Source organism: Silene latifolia, chromosome X (assembly GCF_048544455.1).
Source record: "Silene latifolia isolate original U9 population chromosome X, ASM4854445v1, whole genome shotgun sequence".
In the NCBI taxonomy this organism is placed as follows: Eukaryota; Viridiplantae; Streptophyta; class Magnoliopsida; order Caryophyllales; family Caryophyllaceae; genus Silene; species Silene latifolia.
The window spans coordinates 277,118,804-277,137,005 of record NC_133537.1 but is presented as its reverse complement, the minus strand read 5'-3'; the positions used below and the strand labels follow the sequence as shown (position 1 = coordinate 277,137,005).

Genomic DNA, 18,202 nt, shown 5'->3' with positions numbered 1-18,202 from the left:
GTAGTGTTTTGAATGAAGGAATGAATGTGGGAGGGGTATTTAAAAACACCCGAAAATTTCGAACTGTAGGGGGAAGACAAGCGTTTTTCCTTCGGGACGCTCGGATTTTGCCTAATCTGGGTTCAGTAGTTCTCGCCTAAAGACGGGCGTCTTTCAGCTGGGACGCTCGGATTCTTCGACTGCAGGACGAGCGGATTCTTTCAAAGATGGGCGGATTTTGTTACAGCGAGTTTTCTTATTTTGCACTGGCAAAAAGACGGGCGTCTTTCTGCAAAGACGAGCGGATTCTTTCAGACGAGCGTCTTCTCTGCTGGGACGCTCGGATTCTTCGACAGTCCCAAATTTTCAATTCTACAGTTCAGTTGGACGGACGGTTTCAGCCAAGGACGCTCGGATTCCCTAAAGACGAGCGGATTCCCCTTAAGGACGCTCGGATTCCTCCTAGTCTACCCGGATTCAGTTCCATCCGTGCACTTGCATATCCCGCGTCATTTTCATTCTCCAAATCCCGTGTTCTTCATTGTAGGGGCACTACTAAGGCATGAATAGCCTAGACAATTGTTATCCCCACACTAAGCTAAAGCACCACACATCAATTAAAATCATTAGTCCCTCCCTCACTTCTCTCAAAAATGATAATTATCTTGATCAAAGCATAAAAATCCAGAAATAACAAAAATGCAATGTAAGAATTAAAATGCAAGTTAAGGGGTTAGAAATATTTACAAATGGTGGTTTGGAGAGGACTCCACCAAACTCTCATCCTTAGTGAGATGTCATAGGGGCATGTCCAAGGTGTTGTTGATATTGCTCAACACCTTGAAGAAGTAGTCAAAATCTTGTTCATTATCATGATAAAGATCTTCAATAGAGCTTTGCCCTTGTTGTCCTTCATGTTGGTCTTTATTGATAGCATTACCAATGTAGGGATTGAAAATCTCTTCAAACTCATCGTCCCAAAGACCACAAACTTCATCTACTTGGTCACTAAAGATCTCTTGAGTTGATAGAGACAACTCTCCCACTTTCTTGTCTTGGCCAATGAGGCCATCTTCTTCATTGCTTGACTTTGGTGAGCTTTTCAAGCTCTCTTTGCTACAATTCACTTGCTCTTTGAATGGAGCATCATCAATTTTCTTCTTCCATTGGAATTCCGACTTCTTCCTATTATCCTTCCGGCTATAATGATCAACCATAAAACATGGTTCATGTAAACGGGGAGCTCTCATGGTCTTGTCAAGATTGAAAGTTATGCTCTCTCCCACTTCTAGAGTGAGCTCTCCATGCTTCACATCAATCACCGCACCCGCGGTGTGCAAGAAAGGTCTTCCTAGAATGATTGGAATATTGGAGTCTTCTTCCATGTCAACAATGACAAAGTCCACCGGGATGAAAAATTTCCCAACTCTTACGGGAACATCTTCCCATATCCCTAATGGTGTCTTCGTCGATCTATCGGCCATTTGGAGTGTGATATTTGTGCATTTAAGCTCTCCCATCCCTAACCTTTTACTCATCGAGTACGGCATAACACTCACACTAGCCCCTAGATCACATAAGGCTTTGTTGATCGTGGTGTCGCCAATGGTACACGGTATTGAGAAGCTTCCCGGATCTTTAAGTTTTGGAGGTGAACTCCCTTGAAGTATTTCACTACTCACCTTAGTGAAGGTGATAGTCTCAAGCTTCCGGATCGACTTCTTCTTTGTGAGGATGTCTTTCATGTATTTTGCATAGGCCGGCACGTGATTGATTAATTCCGTAAAAGGAATCGAGACTTCCAAATTCTTCAGAATCGCCATAAATTTTCCAAGTTGGTCATCAAATTTGGCCTTTGCTTGACGACACGGAAAAGGAAGTCTAATCACAATGGGCTCCTTCTCCTTGGCCTTGTCTTCATTTTTCTTTGAAAATTATTCTTTTGATGGTTCTCCATCCTTGGAGTTTTGCACAACTTCTTCTTTGTCACTAGCTTCCACAACTTCATCCTCAACTTGCTTCTTCGGTGCTTCATACCTTGTACCACTCCTCAAGTGGATGGCACTAACCGTTTCATGTCTTGGGGGATTACTTTGAGGTGGTAATTGCCCCTTTTGTCTTTGTGAGTTTGAAGATGCTAGTTGAGTCAATTGGGTTTCCAACATTTTGGTGTGGGCTAGGATGTTGTTGATGGTGATTTCTTTTGCTTGACTATCCATTTGCATTTGAGTGAAAACTTCTTGTTGATTCTTTTGCATTTGGAGGACCGCTTTTTGAACATCAAAACCTTGGTCATTTTGTTGATTGTATGGAGTTTGATTTTGGTAACCTTGGTTTTGGTTGTAAAAGGGTCTTTGATTTTGGTTTCTCATGGGAGGTGGGGTGTATGTTGGTTGAGGGTTTTGAACATTTTGGCTTTTGTATGAGAGATTTGGATGGAATTTGGTGTTCTCATTGTAATAGTTTGAATAAGGGGTACCACTCTTGTATGCTTGAAAAGCATTCAGTTGTTCATTTGTTCCTCTACATTCACTTTGGTCATGTCCCAAAGTTCCACAATTCTCACATATCCCACTTGGGATTGATGAAGATGCCTTCATGGCATTAACATGATGCTTTGGTGATTTTGAGGCTTCTTCAAGTCTAGCCATTGCTTTTTCAAACTTCAAATTGATGGTATCAATGTGAGCACTAAGTTGAGCACCCAATTGAGTAATAGAGTCCACTTCATGCTTTCCTCCTCTAGTACCCTTGCGAGGTCTACTATATTGTGAGTTATGGACCGCCATTTCCTCAATTTTGTTCCAAGTTTGATTGTCATCAACTTCGTAAACATCCCATTTGATCCCATACTGAGAATGTTTCTTGAGTCTTCATAAAGGCCGTTCCAAAATTGTTGTACCAAGAACCACTCGCTAAGTCCATGGTGAGGACATGAGCGACAAATTCCTTTGAATCGCTCCCAAGCTTCATACAAAGATTCTTCATCTCTTTGCTTAAAGCCCGTAATTTGAGCTCTTAGCATGTTAGTCTTTTCCGGTGGATAGAACTTTTTGTAGAAAGCTAGAGCCAATTTCTTCCAAGAATCAATTTCGAGAGTAGCCTTATCAAGGCCTTTCAACCATTGTTTCGCGGTGCCAATTAGAGAAAAAGGAAATAAGACCCATCGAATTTGGTCTTGAGTTACACCGGTTTGAGATATCGCATCACAATAGTCACAAAAAGTCTCCATATGAGAGTGAGGGTCTTCACTAGGCATCCCCTCAAATTGGCTTCTTTCGACTAATTGGGTAAATGCGGATTTGGCAATAAAATTTCCGGTTAAGTGTTGTGGTGTGGGAGTACCATTGGGTAGGTTCTCCTCGGTGGGTACGGAATGTGATGAAAATTTAGGCATTGTGGGTTGATTTTGTGTTGTATTTTGTGTTGGGTTCTCCTCACCTTCTCTTGCAAAAGGGTTGATGAACTCAATAGTGTTTGGTTGAATATCTACAACCTCACCAATACCTCTCAAAGTTCTCCTAGCAAGTCTTCTATTGGTTGTCAAAGTCCTTTCAATTTCGTGATCAAAGGGTAACAAGTTACCTTGTGATCTTCTAGACATGCAAAATATCAAACAACTCGAAAATAATTAGAACAAACCTTGAGGAGTTTTACTTCCCCAAGGCAAAGAAAGACACAACTAATAACAATATAAGAAAATCTAAATCAAGTTAACACCGTCCCCGGCAACGGCGCCATTTTGATAGGACAAGAGTTGGTCGTCACACATCCAATTAAACACAATTTATAACTTCATAAACAACTCTACAATTAGTAAAGAGGCAAGTAAAGGTCGGATCCCAAGGGACGGGAATTGAGATGAGATTTTCTATTGCAACTAGTGGTATCTAAGGGTGTCACAATTTGGGGTTTGAAGTAGAAGATTAGTAAACTAAATAGCAATGAAAGTAAACAAGCAAGATGAAATAAAAGGGATGTAAACAATTGATAAAAAGCACTAGGGTATCATGGGGTCATAGGGTATTCATGGGAATTGATCATACAAACATATTCTCAAATTATAAGCAAGCAATTATTGTTGTGATGGATTGAGTTGGTTTATATCTTACAATCCTAGGAAAGTTTGGGTCCCGGAGCCGAATCGATTAGATTGTACAACACCTACAAGTCGACTTAATCTTCCCTACTCAACTATATGCATGGTCTAATGAGAATCGAGTTGGTTTATGTCTTACAAGTCTCATTGAAAAGATAGGTGATGGGTAAAAAATGCAAGGATTCATAGGCTCGCATTTCATCAAACATAACTTGTACATAAGTTGAGATTACAACAAGCAAGCAAATAAACTATGAAAACATATTAAATTAAGCATGAATCATCCCCCATGTTGGTTTCCCCTAATTACCCATTAACCCTAGCTAAGGAAACTACTCACTCATTATCATGTTGAACATGCTAGCAAGGTTGTCAATCATACCAACAAAGTGAAACATGATGAATAAATGAAAATGATTAACAATAATTAAAAAAGGGATTAAGAGAATTATACCTACTAATGATTCCAATAATGAAGCAAAGAATAATAGAAGTACTTGATGATAGATTGGAAGGTTGTCAATCTCCCAATAATAACCCAAATAATCTTCAATTACCCAAAACAAAGGATGAACAAAAGAGAGATTAAGGAAATGAAACTTGTATTAAAACTTGATTAAATGTTGATTACAAGATTAAAGAGAGATTTGATTGATATTAACTACACTAAAGATTGCTAAGAAGAACATACTCTTCTAATTAGCCTAATGGGGTATTTATAGTGGAGATTAGTTACATAGATTAGGGTTTACTAAGGGCTTAAATGACAATTAAGTCCTTGAGGAATCGCCGGTCTCTAGGGAGACTCCGGTCTCCTTTTCGCCGGTCTTCGAAAAATATGCGCATCCTTCCTTGAAGCTTGTAGAAGATGAAAAGGCTGTTAGAGAATCCGGGTGTCCAGGGCACGGGACGGGCGGATTTGGGTGATTCTGGACGGGCGTTCAGAAGGGGAAGACGGGCGGATTCTGGGTGTTTTGGACGGGCGTCTTGTGGAGGAGGTGCTGGACGGGCGACTTGTGGACAATCCGCTCGGATTGTCTTACAGCTTCTTTCCTTCTTCTTTTCTTCCTTTTTCTTCATAAAATCCTTGAGGATTTCCTCGGGAATGCAAGGATCTTTTCTCATCATTGCCCATCTACTATAGTATGTACAAAGGCCTTCTAATCTTGTCTTCTCTTTGATGCTTGGTCATTGAATTCAATCAATTTAGCTTCATTTTGCCATGAAAATGCAAGGTTTGCACTCCTTTCCTACCAAGGACACAAAACCTCAAAGAATATGCAAAAAAAAGGACTAAAGATAATAAATGACCCAAATATGCACTAAAAAGCATGGGAACAAGGCTAATTCGGGGACTAAATATGCTCTAATTATGGTCACATCACCCGCCTCGATAGCGGCCTCTACTAATGATTAGGGAAGTTATTCATATTTGATATGTCGTCGATTATATGCATGCAATGCAACAAACAAACAATAGATTAATCCTAGCATGTGAATTAAACTATGCCGGTGAACAAAGAATTAGCAAACAATTGAGTCGAATTAGGAAGTTAGATTAATTACATGTGAATTGCAGATAAATAAATCATACAAGAACGATAAATAAGTAAATTATAATAAATGAATTACAATGGAATTACAATGGATAATTATATTTGCATCATAAACATGTCCAAAAGAGTTTTAGAAATAAAAGAAAAAAATAAATGAAATAAGGAAAATTAGAAAATTGGAAAATTGGAAAATTGGAAAAATAAGAAAATTGAAAATTGATTTAAATAAGGAAATTAAAAGAAAATAGGAAATAAAATAAATTAGGAAAAAAAAATAGAGAATTAAAAATAAAATAGAAAATATGGAAAATATGTCGGATTATGGAAAATATGTCGAATTATAGCGATAATAAGAATAATAGTTGATTAAAATCCTAATTAGAAACCCTACGTCAAAACAAGACGAGTTCAAAGGCAGAAACCACCTCAGAACAGGCGCATCATCTGCTGCGTCTTCTGGAAGAGGCGCAGCACTTCATGCGTCTGTTCTTGAGTTGGGTTCTGACTGTGAAAGTCAGACTTGTGGTTTGTTAATGTTCGTTGGTTAATTTACATTGATTATTAGTATACGACTCAAGTAGAAGTCATTAATTGATTTACATGCATCTGGGATCGTCATAAAGTGAAAGAAAATAATTAAAAACGAATTATTATAAGTTATATATTATTTGCGATGTCGGAATTGATTTATTTACAAAACTTGGTTTAAAAGATGAAATAACAACGAAACAAAATATAATATGAAAATATGTACAAGGGGTGAATACCTGAAACTGGATATGGACAAATCTAGTTTCTAAAATCCGGGTTTGAATTAGTGACGAAAACCCGCAAATATTGATTATAAGGGATTTAAGCCTAATTAAATGTTAATAATTTAAGAGAATTTATTAAAACATGGCCTATGTACTGAAAATACGAAGAAAGAAGAAAAATAAGAGAGAAAATAAAAAAGGGAATGAAAACCGTAGAAACCCGAGGAAGAAGAAGAAGAGCAGGAGCAACAAGTAGCCTCTAGAAGAGGCGCAGCAGATGCTGCGATCCTTCGAAGAGGCGCAACTGTTGCTGCGTTTCTTCTCGACGCCTGGTTACTGCTAATCCGTAAAAACGGTTTGATAATAGTGGTTTTAAAATTGGTTTCGAGCATGCTTTTGATGTAAATTTATATTAATAAATACAAAATAAAAGTACAATAAATAAAATTGGGATTTTAACCCCTCAGACTTACATGTTAGCGTCGCGAGATTTAACTAAATCGGTTTTTAGTGGTAACTCGACTCGATCTATGCAAATATGAAAGTGCCCTTGAAAAATGAATTAAAAAGATTGAATTATTGATTAATTATGGTGTAGTGGTCAAATTGGACGGTCATGCAAATGTGACTGGTACTTAGAATGATATGAGTTTACGTGGTCGATTGATCAAGCATGTAGGCGTCGAAAGCTTAGAGCAAAGTCTTAGAATGCAAAGGGAGAAGAGAAGGGCGGACACTCGCGTGAAAAATATGTGGAACGAAGGTCCTTATTTATACTAAAAAATATGAAGAGTTATGGAATGACTCAAACTTTGGAAACAAATCACGGAAAAATCTGAAAACAGACAGAAAAGAGCTGGGGAAGAGGCGCAACAGCTGCTGCAATCCTTTGAAGAGGCACAGCATCTGCTGCGTCATTTCGCCAGAGGTTTCCTGCTGCGGAAGAAAGAATTCCGCGTTTCTTTTAGGGAATTGCGGTGGATCTCTACTTCCTTATTTAGTAAAATAGATTTATAGGATATATTTTACCAAAAGATATAAAATTAAATTATGGAATAAATATCCAGAATATTCTAGAGCATTCCGACTCGACATTTTTAAACGGTTTCTTAGAAAATGAACCGTTTTTTTTGACCCGGACTCCAAATGAACTCTTATTACTGTCAAAACAACCGTATCGGCGCGCAGATGACGACCAAGGGGTAGATACAAGTATTTGAGCTATCACTTGACGATAAACTTACGGACTGTCATAAATCGTTCCGCGTACCAAACAAGCGGCCCAATCATCACTGGGTGGTTGGCGGGAGGTGCAGAAATGAGGTATCTACAGAGCCCCCACTTTGAGTGAGGCTTGGACAAGACGAAAGTCAAAGTATAGCCATCAGGTCAATCAAAGATTACAACCTGACGACTATGGCGACGCGAGGCGGCTCAAGGGGTCTGAGCCAAGGACCTGTCGTCGGGAACATTTTAGAGTCTGTTGACTATCGAGGAGGGTCATTTAAAGTCCATTAGACTACGTAAGGAAGCTCTCCAGCCATAAGAAGAAACCATACCTTAGACACCCCTGGGTGAAATGAGACTGAAAGCGCTTCGGAAAAACTCTTTGGTCTGAAGATCTTGGTGTCTGAAGGCATTAGGGGTTACATGGATTCTGAAGAAACTTCTTAACACTTCTGAAGGCTAACTATGAAGGCTATCTCCAAAGGAAAGGTTGACGGACATCTCTCTGAAGGACTAAACATGAGGACTTAACTGAAAATAACTTCTGGAATTTACTGAAAAAGGGGTTATCTGAAGGTTACTGAAAGGATTATATGAAAGTTGTCTGAACATATGAAGGGATTATCCTGAAGGAATAAAGGATTATCTGAAGGGAGGAAGGCTGAAAGAAGGATTATCTGAAGGACTATCCTGAAAGGGTTATCTAAAGGTTATCTGAAGGGTTGTCTGAAAGATATCTAAAGGATCTGAAAGATCTGAAGGTTTATCCTGAATGGGTTATGTGAAATATTAAGGCATTTTTCTGAAAAATCTGAAGGTTTATTGCAAATTTCTGAAAGATCCGAAGGTTTATCGTGAAAGGGTATCTGAAAGGACATAACTCTCCGGGAATTGTTTCTCTCGACCTCCGTGGGGAAGAATAATATGTTGAGTCAACAACGGCGCCCCCTTGGCGCCGCTGAGGAGAAAACAAAGGATCGACAACGATGCATCCTTAGCATCGTTGAGGAAAATAAAGGTGTTTGATTGACAATGGTGCGTCCTTGGTACCGCTGAGGAGAAAATCCGCTTGGGTCGCCGCAAGCGAAATTCCGATAAAGAGGAGATGCACATGAACTGTATTTAGTGATCATGAGTTCTTGCTGGGGAACACATTGACCATCGCTGGGAAAAATGAATATTTGGGCGAAGCCCCCAGTTGGAGCGAGCTATGCTTCCGATACTTACCTGCATGGTTAGTAGCCACAGAAGAACGCAATCTAACAGGAAAATAGCACATAAACACATATGCACGTAAGCAATCAGCACATGGACCTCAAATGAGGAAACACATAGGTTTTGCAAAGTTTGTTTATTTATAAAATTGTTGCTTGTAATGCGTTACGCATATTCAAATGGGCTTTAAACACGTGACAGACGCGGACGCAGACCTACTAGGACGCGACACGGGGATGACTCTGACAGACTTTGCTTAAGTATGCGCAACCCCAAGCCAAGTGTGGGTGACAATGCGTATCAGTTTCAAAGGTAGAAGAATTGCAAGAATGATGACGGCATATAAAGGCAAGGCATGAGCCACGGATCAGCTGTCTACTTGGACATCTTTCGCCATCATTTGCTGTAAAAGGGACTCCTCTTAAGGCACGATAACTTGGAGAATCGATCTAAGACCTTTGTCATTGTCCGGACCAAGCACTAGCTCGACTCACAATAAATGAAGAATAAAGGAAGGGTGGCATCTCAGAAGAGAAACCCCCGGGATGAGAAGATGACTCTGGAATTTGGTAAAAAAGAGACTGGGTATAAATGGGAATTGTGGTTTGAAGGTTATGAAATGGAAAGGGATGGTTGTAAAATGGGTGTCGATAATTGAGGTTGAAAGTTGATGGTTGGGATGGTTGTGTCCTTGAGGACTTCCTATGTATTCACGTGAAGTGAAATCAAATCAGATCGTAGTTCTGAGGTTTGGTTAATTTTGTTTGGGTGTTGTGGTTGTATCCTTCTTGTGTAAGAAAGGACTGCCTACGTATCCACCTGAAGAGGTGAAATCAAATCGGATCGTAGTTCTCGTGTGTGCCTAAGCTATGCTGTCAGGGCCTTAAAGTGCATGGGTCATGAGGGTATATTCCTTTAGTGACTTAAAGAATCGATTTGAGATAACTCCCTCTGGTCATAGACCAAAGAGGTATAATTAATTTTGTAAAAATTTCCTTGTCATGTGAGCACACTCGAAAGCGGACCCTAAGGATGGATATGGGTTCGTCCCATTCTAGGTAGCAAAGTATTTGAAGACTTCGTGTCTGGGTCAAGGTGAAACTGGATTGTATATTTGGAATGTAGAGCTAGGAAATAAGAGGCTTTGATGGGCAAATCTCTCTGGAGCTTGATTTTGTGGAGTTAAGGCTTGATGGGATTATGGCTTGTAATATGGCTTGGAAATAGAGTCTCCTGGCTTGATGTACCCTGAGCACATAAAGGTAGGTTAAAATGACGTGGGTTCAAGTTTCCATGTCTTGGCCCTAAAGGATGGGTATACTTGACGAGCTTGAGAGGATTCTCAAAATTCCTAACTATCTCCCTGTAACGGTCTCGAGAAGGACTTAGGGTGTGTGATGTGTGAAAGGCTAAGTGAGGGTGCTAGATGACCATCTTTATTGGTGTCTTGATTCTATATAGACTTCAGCAGTATTCCGTATAGCATTTGATTTCAGGCTTGTTCTTGATTCAGACTTAGATTCTTGGTCTGGAATATATCTCGGATTTTGCTCAGATTCTTGATTAAGGTTTTTGAAGATAACTTTGACTTTGGATATTGACTTTGACTTGATTGGGCCTCGTTCTTTTGACTCTTTTGTCTTGGATTACGGGCATGACTGCGGCCTTGGATATTGAGCTTGGTCAATTCTCTTGAGTGAGCCTTTATCTTTGATCATGGCTCGTATAGTCTCGGATTTGTTTGCTACCATGGATTTGGGTCAGACTAGCACTTTTGGTGTGAAACGGGTTGGTCTTTAGTAACACGGGTTGTTTATTGTGGGGAATGGGCTTGCCTTCCGTCATGGATCGTCAACATGGGAGATGGCCTGGATTCGTCCTAGAATCTCTTGAGATATGCTCGTACTAAACTAGGGTTATAGTGAGGTTTCTATTGCCAGAAATGGAATAGGCAAGAGAATGGACACAGAGTTTCGGGTCCTCTACAACTCGGAAGGGAACATCATTTAAGTGCACTAACATCGACTTGGCATGTGTTGTCGTTCGTTTTAATAATGTCTCAAACCAATTCTTGTTGTCACAAGACATGGTAAAGGAAAAGAAGAATATAAGTGGATTGAAAAAGTGTACTTTTATTGAAATGGATAACGAATGTATTTAACATAGACTCGAGAAGACATTTGACTCGTGGGACAGCCCCCAGGTTGTCACTAGGAATGGAAATGGACACCAAGAAAGATACTTGAACAATTATGGGATAGAAAGCCTAAGACTTGGACTCGGACTCCGATTTGATCTTAGATCCAGACTCGTAATCATCGGCCCACGCTTGAACATTTACTCTTCCAGCAACTGGCTTCGGCATCTGACTTTTGAGCATTCACCCATTTGAGCACCTCGTCCTCATCATTGGGAACATTGGAAGGATAACAGTTAAGAAGGGTTTCCTGATAAGTAATATATCCATGAGGACTGTTGAAGGTTGAGAGGGACAATTTCCCACTTTTAATCATATCTTGGATCACATGTTTTAATTTGAAACATTTCTCTGTATCATGCCCTTTGCCTCTATGGTACTTGCAGTAGACATTCTCATCCCAGAACCTAGACTTCTTTTCTGGATCTAGTGTAGGACCGATAGGCTTCAACATTCGTTGTTCCATGAGTCTCTGAAGAGCATCGGCGTATGTAATACCAATGTTGGTAAATTTCATAGGAGGTGTATCCTTCTTGCCGGAAGCCTTTGTGAATGACCTTGGAGAGTTGTTAGTTTTCTTTGACGAAAGCTTCATGAGGTTGCCTTTGTTGATTTTGATTCCTGGATGAGAAGAACTAGGAATATATTGCTCACTTGTTGCTTTAGGACTATCAGGTTGAGGGTTTGCCTGGACACTTTCCATCTTGAGAGGTTGGGCATCAAGCTTCTTACCCATTTCAGCAAACTGGTTCTCCATGTTGGAAAGCCGAGAGTTTAGATTATCAATGGCTCCCTCTATCTTGGAAAATTTATTGTTGAAGGTAATGGAAAACATGAGCATTCCACTTTGGATATCGTCTTCTTCAAGCACGTTGATCTCTTCGTCGTCACGGGGATCGAGGAGATGAGAACAGTCTAGGAATGATTCTTCATCATGTTTAATGATATTGGACCCAAGAGGGTCAATCTTCTTGGATTTCTTGAGGGAAGGTGGCATAAGAAGCTTGCCATCCTCGATCATATCTTGAATAATATGCTTTAGACAAAAGCATTCCTTCGTATTGTGCCCCCTGACAATATGAATTTCCCTTCCACCTAGGCAGTATCTTTTCAGGGTCTGGGGTTGGACCAATTGGATGAAGTTTTCCCTGGGAAACCAGTCTTTGTAGAGCTACTTCATATGTGGTTCCGAGGTCAAGGAATTCCCTATGAGCTCATCCCGGCCTTCTGAGGGGAGTTTCCATGAGGTTGACTCCCTTGTCTTCATTGGCCTTCTTAGATGGGTGAGTTCTGTTGAAGCTATGACCTGGCCCTGGGGTACGAGAAGATGGTAAAGGTTTCATCATGTCAGTTTGGTTTTCCATATTGATGACATGAGCACTCAAATCTTCGACGGTGGCCTGAAGCTTAGTGACTGCAGTACTTAGTTCTTTGACGTCGACAGATAAACGTTCTTGAACATTTTCATTGAAAATTGTAGAATTCCTATCGAGAAGAAAATAACGCGTGTTACAACTTGATTCGACATGGTATCATGCATACTAAGACGACGAACAAAAGATATACGACGAGACGAGATGACTAGACTTGATACCGTCGTCAGGTACCAAAAATAAAATCTAAATACACTAACAGAAGCTAGTAGTAAGTAGGGTCGATCTCCACAGGGAGGCGGTAACTATCTACTTGTTAATTTATTCTGTCTACGGTCACAATTGGGGAGTTTAAATTGTTTAAACTAAGCTAAAAGAGATTAAGGCAAGAGAAAAGGGTAAGAGTGATTAACGAGAGAGAGAGAACTAGGATTGTTGGGTCATCAATGAAAGTCGATAATTGCAGCTAAGGTCACAGATCAGTCGCGTGTATCGGTCTAAGGGGCAACGAATATCTCCTTCCGGTCTCAATTCGCCCTAAAAAACTATTGGCTTAGCTTCCGCCCTCACTAAAGCATCCTAATGTTCACTGCATGTCTCACCCCTTCCAACCTTCCGGTATAGGTCAAGGCTTAACAAGATTAATTAAGCTAAATGCATCAATTCAAGTAGCTAGTTACAGTTAATTGCAGTGATTAACAACAGAGACGTAATAACAACAAAAGATCTGTAAACCTAAGTAGCAACTAACAGTAATCATTGAATCCCCTAAATCCTAGTAGGAAATTTAGCTAGATATAACGATAAATAAAGAAAGAGCAAAAGGTAAAGGAATAATCAACATCATAAATTAAGAGGAGAGTAAAGAAAGAGAAAGAGTAAAAAGAAGAATTACAGATCAAGAGATCCAGAAAAGAGAGCAAAACAAAGTAGCAGCCATTAAGAGAGGTAAAACAGTGTTTTAGAGTGTATGAGATGTAAAAATAAGTGTTTATGACCTAATCCCGACTTCCTTTATATAGGGAAGCGAGATTTTACAAACATAAACCTAATCACGGACTAACTAACCCATGTATTAAAGCAAACTACTCAATCGAGCAACTTCATATCACTCGATCGAACAAATCCAAACTAAAACCTCTCAATCGAGAACTTTAGGTACTCGATCGAACACTATCAATAATAAGCAATTCGATCGAGTAGAAAAAGGACTCGATCGAACAAGATTGTACTCGATCGAGTAATTTCTAGCGCACAATTCCTGCTTCGCGCACTGAACTTCAAGCGGCTGCCATTTCTTCGTTACTTGGCCAAACAGTGCGTTTCCGGTAGCGTTGGAAAGCTAGGAGGACACGATTTCATCTCCAATTTGAATCAACTGAAAATATGTTGTATAACACGAGATATGGCTCTCCAAATTAGGCACTAGTAACTTGAAGTTCTTCCTTTGCTCGCCTAGCTACCTTACTTCTTTGCGCACCACAATTAGTAGTTTCCAAGCTCCGAATCAAGTCATCTCCTAAATACATGCATAGGGACATGTTTTAGACTTGATTACGCTCCTATCCGGATCATACCTGCAAATAATACAAGAGAAACCAAAGTAGACAATTCGGGGGACATTTGTAGCTAAACACTACTAAATAAGCATAGGAATACGTGCAAATGAAGTACGAAATGCCTATATAAAATGCACGCATCAAACTTCCCCAAACCAAACCTTTGCTTGTCCCAAAGCAAACTATATGCAAAACTAATGGAACAGAAAGGAAAACTCAGAGCTAGCTACAAATTGTCCACTTAAACCAATTTAATGCAGCGAACTAACACTTATAGCAAAACTTGTCAAATGCAAACGAGTTGTAAGATGTTTATAATAAAGCTGAACCGTCGACCTTGCAAGACCTTTGATAATGGACTCTCACGGGTCACTCTTCTCTCATGAAGCAAAGGGCAAGCATATGAATTGTAAGAGAAGAAGAAAAATAGTCGCTCACCTAGACTACGACCCACATAAACATGCATGCAACTAATATGATAGACAATTCTAACTACCGTACACACATTCCAACCAAACAAGGTCCGTCACAGCCGAGGGCTTACAAAAGTATGGTAAAGTGAAGCAATGGGTAAGAAAAGGCAAAACATTTTTGGAAATGTGAGGGTATAGGCGGCCAAGCTAGTACCTAAACATAACCAAATGGAACATATCCATTTCTAATCCATCAAAATTAAGCACAATGCCCATATTTGGCATTCAAACTCATCAAACCGAACCGAACATACTCCTCAATAGATATAAATAAAGCATAGGAGTGAAACCGTCAACAATCAAACATCTTTTTTTTTCTTTTTCTTCATGTTTTTCTTTTCTCGGTTTCTTTTCTTTTTTTTTTCTTCACGTTTTCTTTTTTTCATTTTTCAATTTTTTTCATCATCCTCCTTTTTCTCTTTTCTACCAACTCTAGAACGATATAATACGAACCAAACTTTGATCGATAAAATTATATACCGCAAAACACACACTAACTAGCTTGACAAGGCAGGCTAAATTGGATGTAGTTAAGGGTCAACAGGAAAATTTGGCTAATGTGGAGTAAAATGGGTAAAAACGAAAGAAAAGGGAAATGCAAGCGCCTCCCTGCATGTGACAGCAACCACTAACTCGAATGTATGTAGGCAAAAAGCAATCGAATTTCATATACGTGCAAATTGATGATACATGTTATGCAAGGAGTAACTACTCACAATCCTATATGAACTGGTCATAAATGACACCAGCTATAAGGCTCTAAAACTTAGAAATTATAAGTAGGTTGCCAAAATTTCAGGTCAAGTCTATTTGTTCAGCTAAATTTTAACATTAACTCGTAGATATGCAAAAAGACAATGTTAAATACATTAATTTATGCAAGGCTTAAGCAAAAACACAATTGCAGTGCAATTTCATCATTGAAATCCACCGTTCCGACTCAACCTATATGCAAAAGTAAACGTGAATTTTTTTGAATTTTTCACAATTTTCTAATTTTTATGAGATTTTTTTTTTTGTAAAAATAAACAACAATGTATACAGAAATTAAACGTAATAACAAAAATGCAGTATAAACAACATGCAGACACAGATATGGATGCATAACCTCCCCAAAACAAACCGTACAATGCCCTCATTATACTCAAAAATAGGGAAAGGAAATGCAAACTAAAAAGAAGAGAGTGAAGCTGTAGAAAACTTACAAGATAACGCGAAGTAGGGATCTCCCCAAACCAGTCAGCAACATGGGAGGTCACAAACAGCTTCAAAGTGGCGTCACAGGAAATGAATCAGAATGAATCTACTCGATCGAGAGGGAAAAGGACTCGATCGAGTAGAATGGGCTGCAACAGTGTTCGATCGAGGAAACATAAGGTCTCGATCGAATGGTCATTATTTGTGGTCACTCGATCGAGGAAGATTATCATTCGACCAATAGCTGCAAACACTCGATCGAGTAGAATGTCACTCGATCAAGAGCTCTCTATTGTGCGCTCTCCAAGGCGACAATATGACACCTGCAAAGACGTAAAAGCAACCACAAATACGACAAAAGACCAAGTCTAAATATTGTTCCGCAGAGTCTATGATTTAAAAACCAATTATTACACGCACACTGAAATGTTTGGAAAACAACTAAAAATAATAATCAGGGTTGCCTCCCGGGTAGCGCTAGTTTCAGACAGGTCCCAGCTTGACCTTCTTTTCTTCAACCAATCGCTCCATTTAGTCAGAATCAAAGCAATTCAAGGCCCTTAGCATTAGATCATAAATCTGCGCATGTGCTACACAAGAGCATAAGTAGCACCAAAATAAAGAAGGAGCATATGAAAGAAATCTAAAGTATCATCTGAGCCTAACAAATTTCCGATGACAAATACGGTGAAACATTATTAAATTATTCGTCCATCCGGGAGGGGGTGGGGCATCAAAATAAAAAGCAAGAGTCATATGAGATAGTGTACTATCAATATCAACAATAATGAAGTTATCATTAACTACCTCAGGTTGATTGCTCCTAACGTCGGAATCATTGACAAAAAAGTATATTACCTCCTCCGTGCTAGGAACGATTACTGACTCACCTACCTTCTCATCTCCCTCCTTTGTGGGTTCTGTCCCATATATCGCAGCCTCCAAGGCATCGAGCTCGGCTTTGAAAAGGGAAGATTCACCGTAATCATTGTCTTCATCAAAATCGTCATCCAAAACGAACCAAGATGATATTTCATTGCTCTTCATAGCCATATCACTCGATCGAGAATGCATATTGCTCGATCGAGGAGTTTCTTCATCAGCAGTACTCGATCGAACAGTGTGGGGCGTTCGATCGAGGTCTTCCTCATACAAACCGTTCGATCGAGTGGTTGGTTCTACTCGATCAAATTCCTCGTCATATAATTCACTTGATTGAACAAGGTGGGCTGTTCGATCGAGCGTTTGATGCTGAACCGTAATGAAGTGCTTGAGAAATGCTTCGTGCTCTTCAATTTCTGAGTCGTACAAATCTTGATCATCAATAGGCAGCTTAGGTCCTTCATAGGAAGGACCGCTCTTGGTACAAATAGCAAGTACCTCCTCTGAATGCCTATAATCCATCTCGGCAGCTAATTGAGCTATTTCAGATTCAAATAACTTGACACGAGCTTCCCTAGCTTTATCAGATTCTTGTACTAGAAGTGCAAGTGCCTCCACCAAGGATTTCAATTCAGCAACCTCTTCATTCTCTTCAACGGGAGGAAGGGTTTTGTTTGCGGGGGCAAGATAAACGAAGGTTTTTGATAAACTCGTTGTTGAAGCGGATGTGGTGGCAAATATGCAAAGGAATAACTGACTTGCCTACGCTGCTTAAACGCATAGACTTCGTCGTTCCCTGCCAAGCAGATAACGGCCCCATGCCTAGCAGTACCACATCTCTCAAAATAAACCACCTGCCGCGCCATAGGATGGAACATAGGTGGAAGATCAAAGGTACTTAAGTCTACCCTTTGATGATCTTTTACCTAGAACTGTCTAGGTAGGACCTGTGGCCTATCAAAACAACACTAGAGAAAAAGATGAGAACTGCCTCAAGGAATAAATCCCTTGAGACTAAAGACAGACAAAAATAAACAAGCAAATAAAATAGTTGCCTCCCCGACAACGGCGTCAAAATTTGATACCGTCGTCAGGTACCAAAAATAAAACCTAGATACACTAATAGAAGCTAGTAGTAAGTAGGGTCGATCTCCACAGGGAGGCGGTCACTATCTACTTGTTAATTTAGTCTGTCTACGGTCATAATTGAGGGGTTTAAATTGTTTAAACTAAGCTAAAAGAGATTAAGGCAAGAGAAAAGGGTAAGAGTGATTAACGAAAGAGAGAGAGAACTAGGATTGTCGGGTCATCAATGAAAGTCGATAATTGCAGCTAAGGTCACAGATCAGTCGCGTGTATCGGTCTAAGGGGCAACGAATATCTCTTTCCGGTCTCAATTCGCCCTAAAAACTATTAGCTTAGCTTCCGCCCTCACTAAAGCATCCTAATGTTCACTGCAGGTCTCACCCCTTCCAACCTTCCGGTCTAGGTCAAGGCTTACCAAGATTAATTAAGCTAAATGCATCGATTAAATAAGCTAGTTACAGTTAATTGCAATGATTAACAACAGAGACGTAATAACAACGAAAGATCTGTAAACCTAATTATCAACTAACAACAATCATTGAATCCCCTAAATCCTAGTAGGAAATTTAGCTAGACATAACGATAAATAAAGCAAGAGAAAAAG

At 39.7% G+C, this 18,202-nt stretch overlaps 1 protein-coding gene and 1 non-coding gene across 2 annotated transcripts in view; one reads left to right on the top strand and one right to left on the bottom strand.

Moving 5' to 3' along the window:
* Window positions 1–17,378, bottom strand: part of LOC141620164 (uncharacterized) — a 49,187-nt gene extending 31,809 nt beyond the window's left edge. The window contains exons 1-2 of the mRNA XM_074437104.1: window positions 17,271–17,378; window positions 16,888–17,124 (exon numbers count right to left, since the gene is read on the bottom strand). Coding sequence (XP_074293205.1) covers window positions 16,888–17,124; window positions 17,271–17,378 — 345 coding nt within the window. The remainder of the gene's footprint in view (window positions 1–16,887; window positions 17,125–17,270) is intronic.
* Window positions 2,898–3,004, top strand: LOC141624314 (small nucleolar RNA R71). The gene has a single exon (XR_012534121.1). It is a non-coding gene; the product is annotated as a small nucleolar RNA R71 (small nucleolar RNA).
* Window positions 17,379–18,202: the final 824 nt, after the last annotated feature.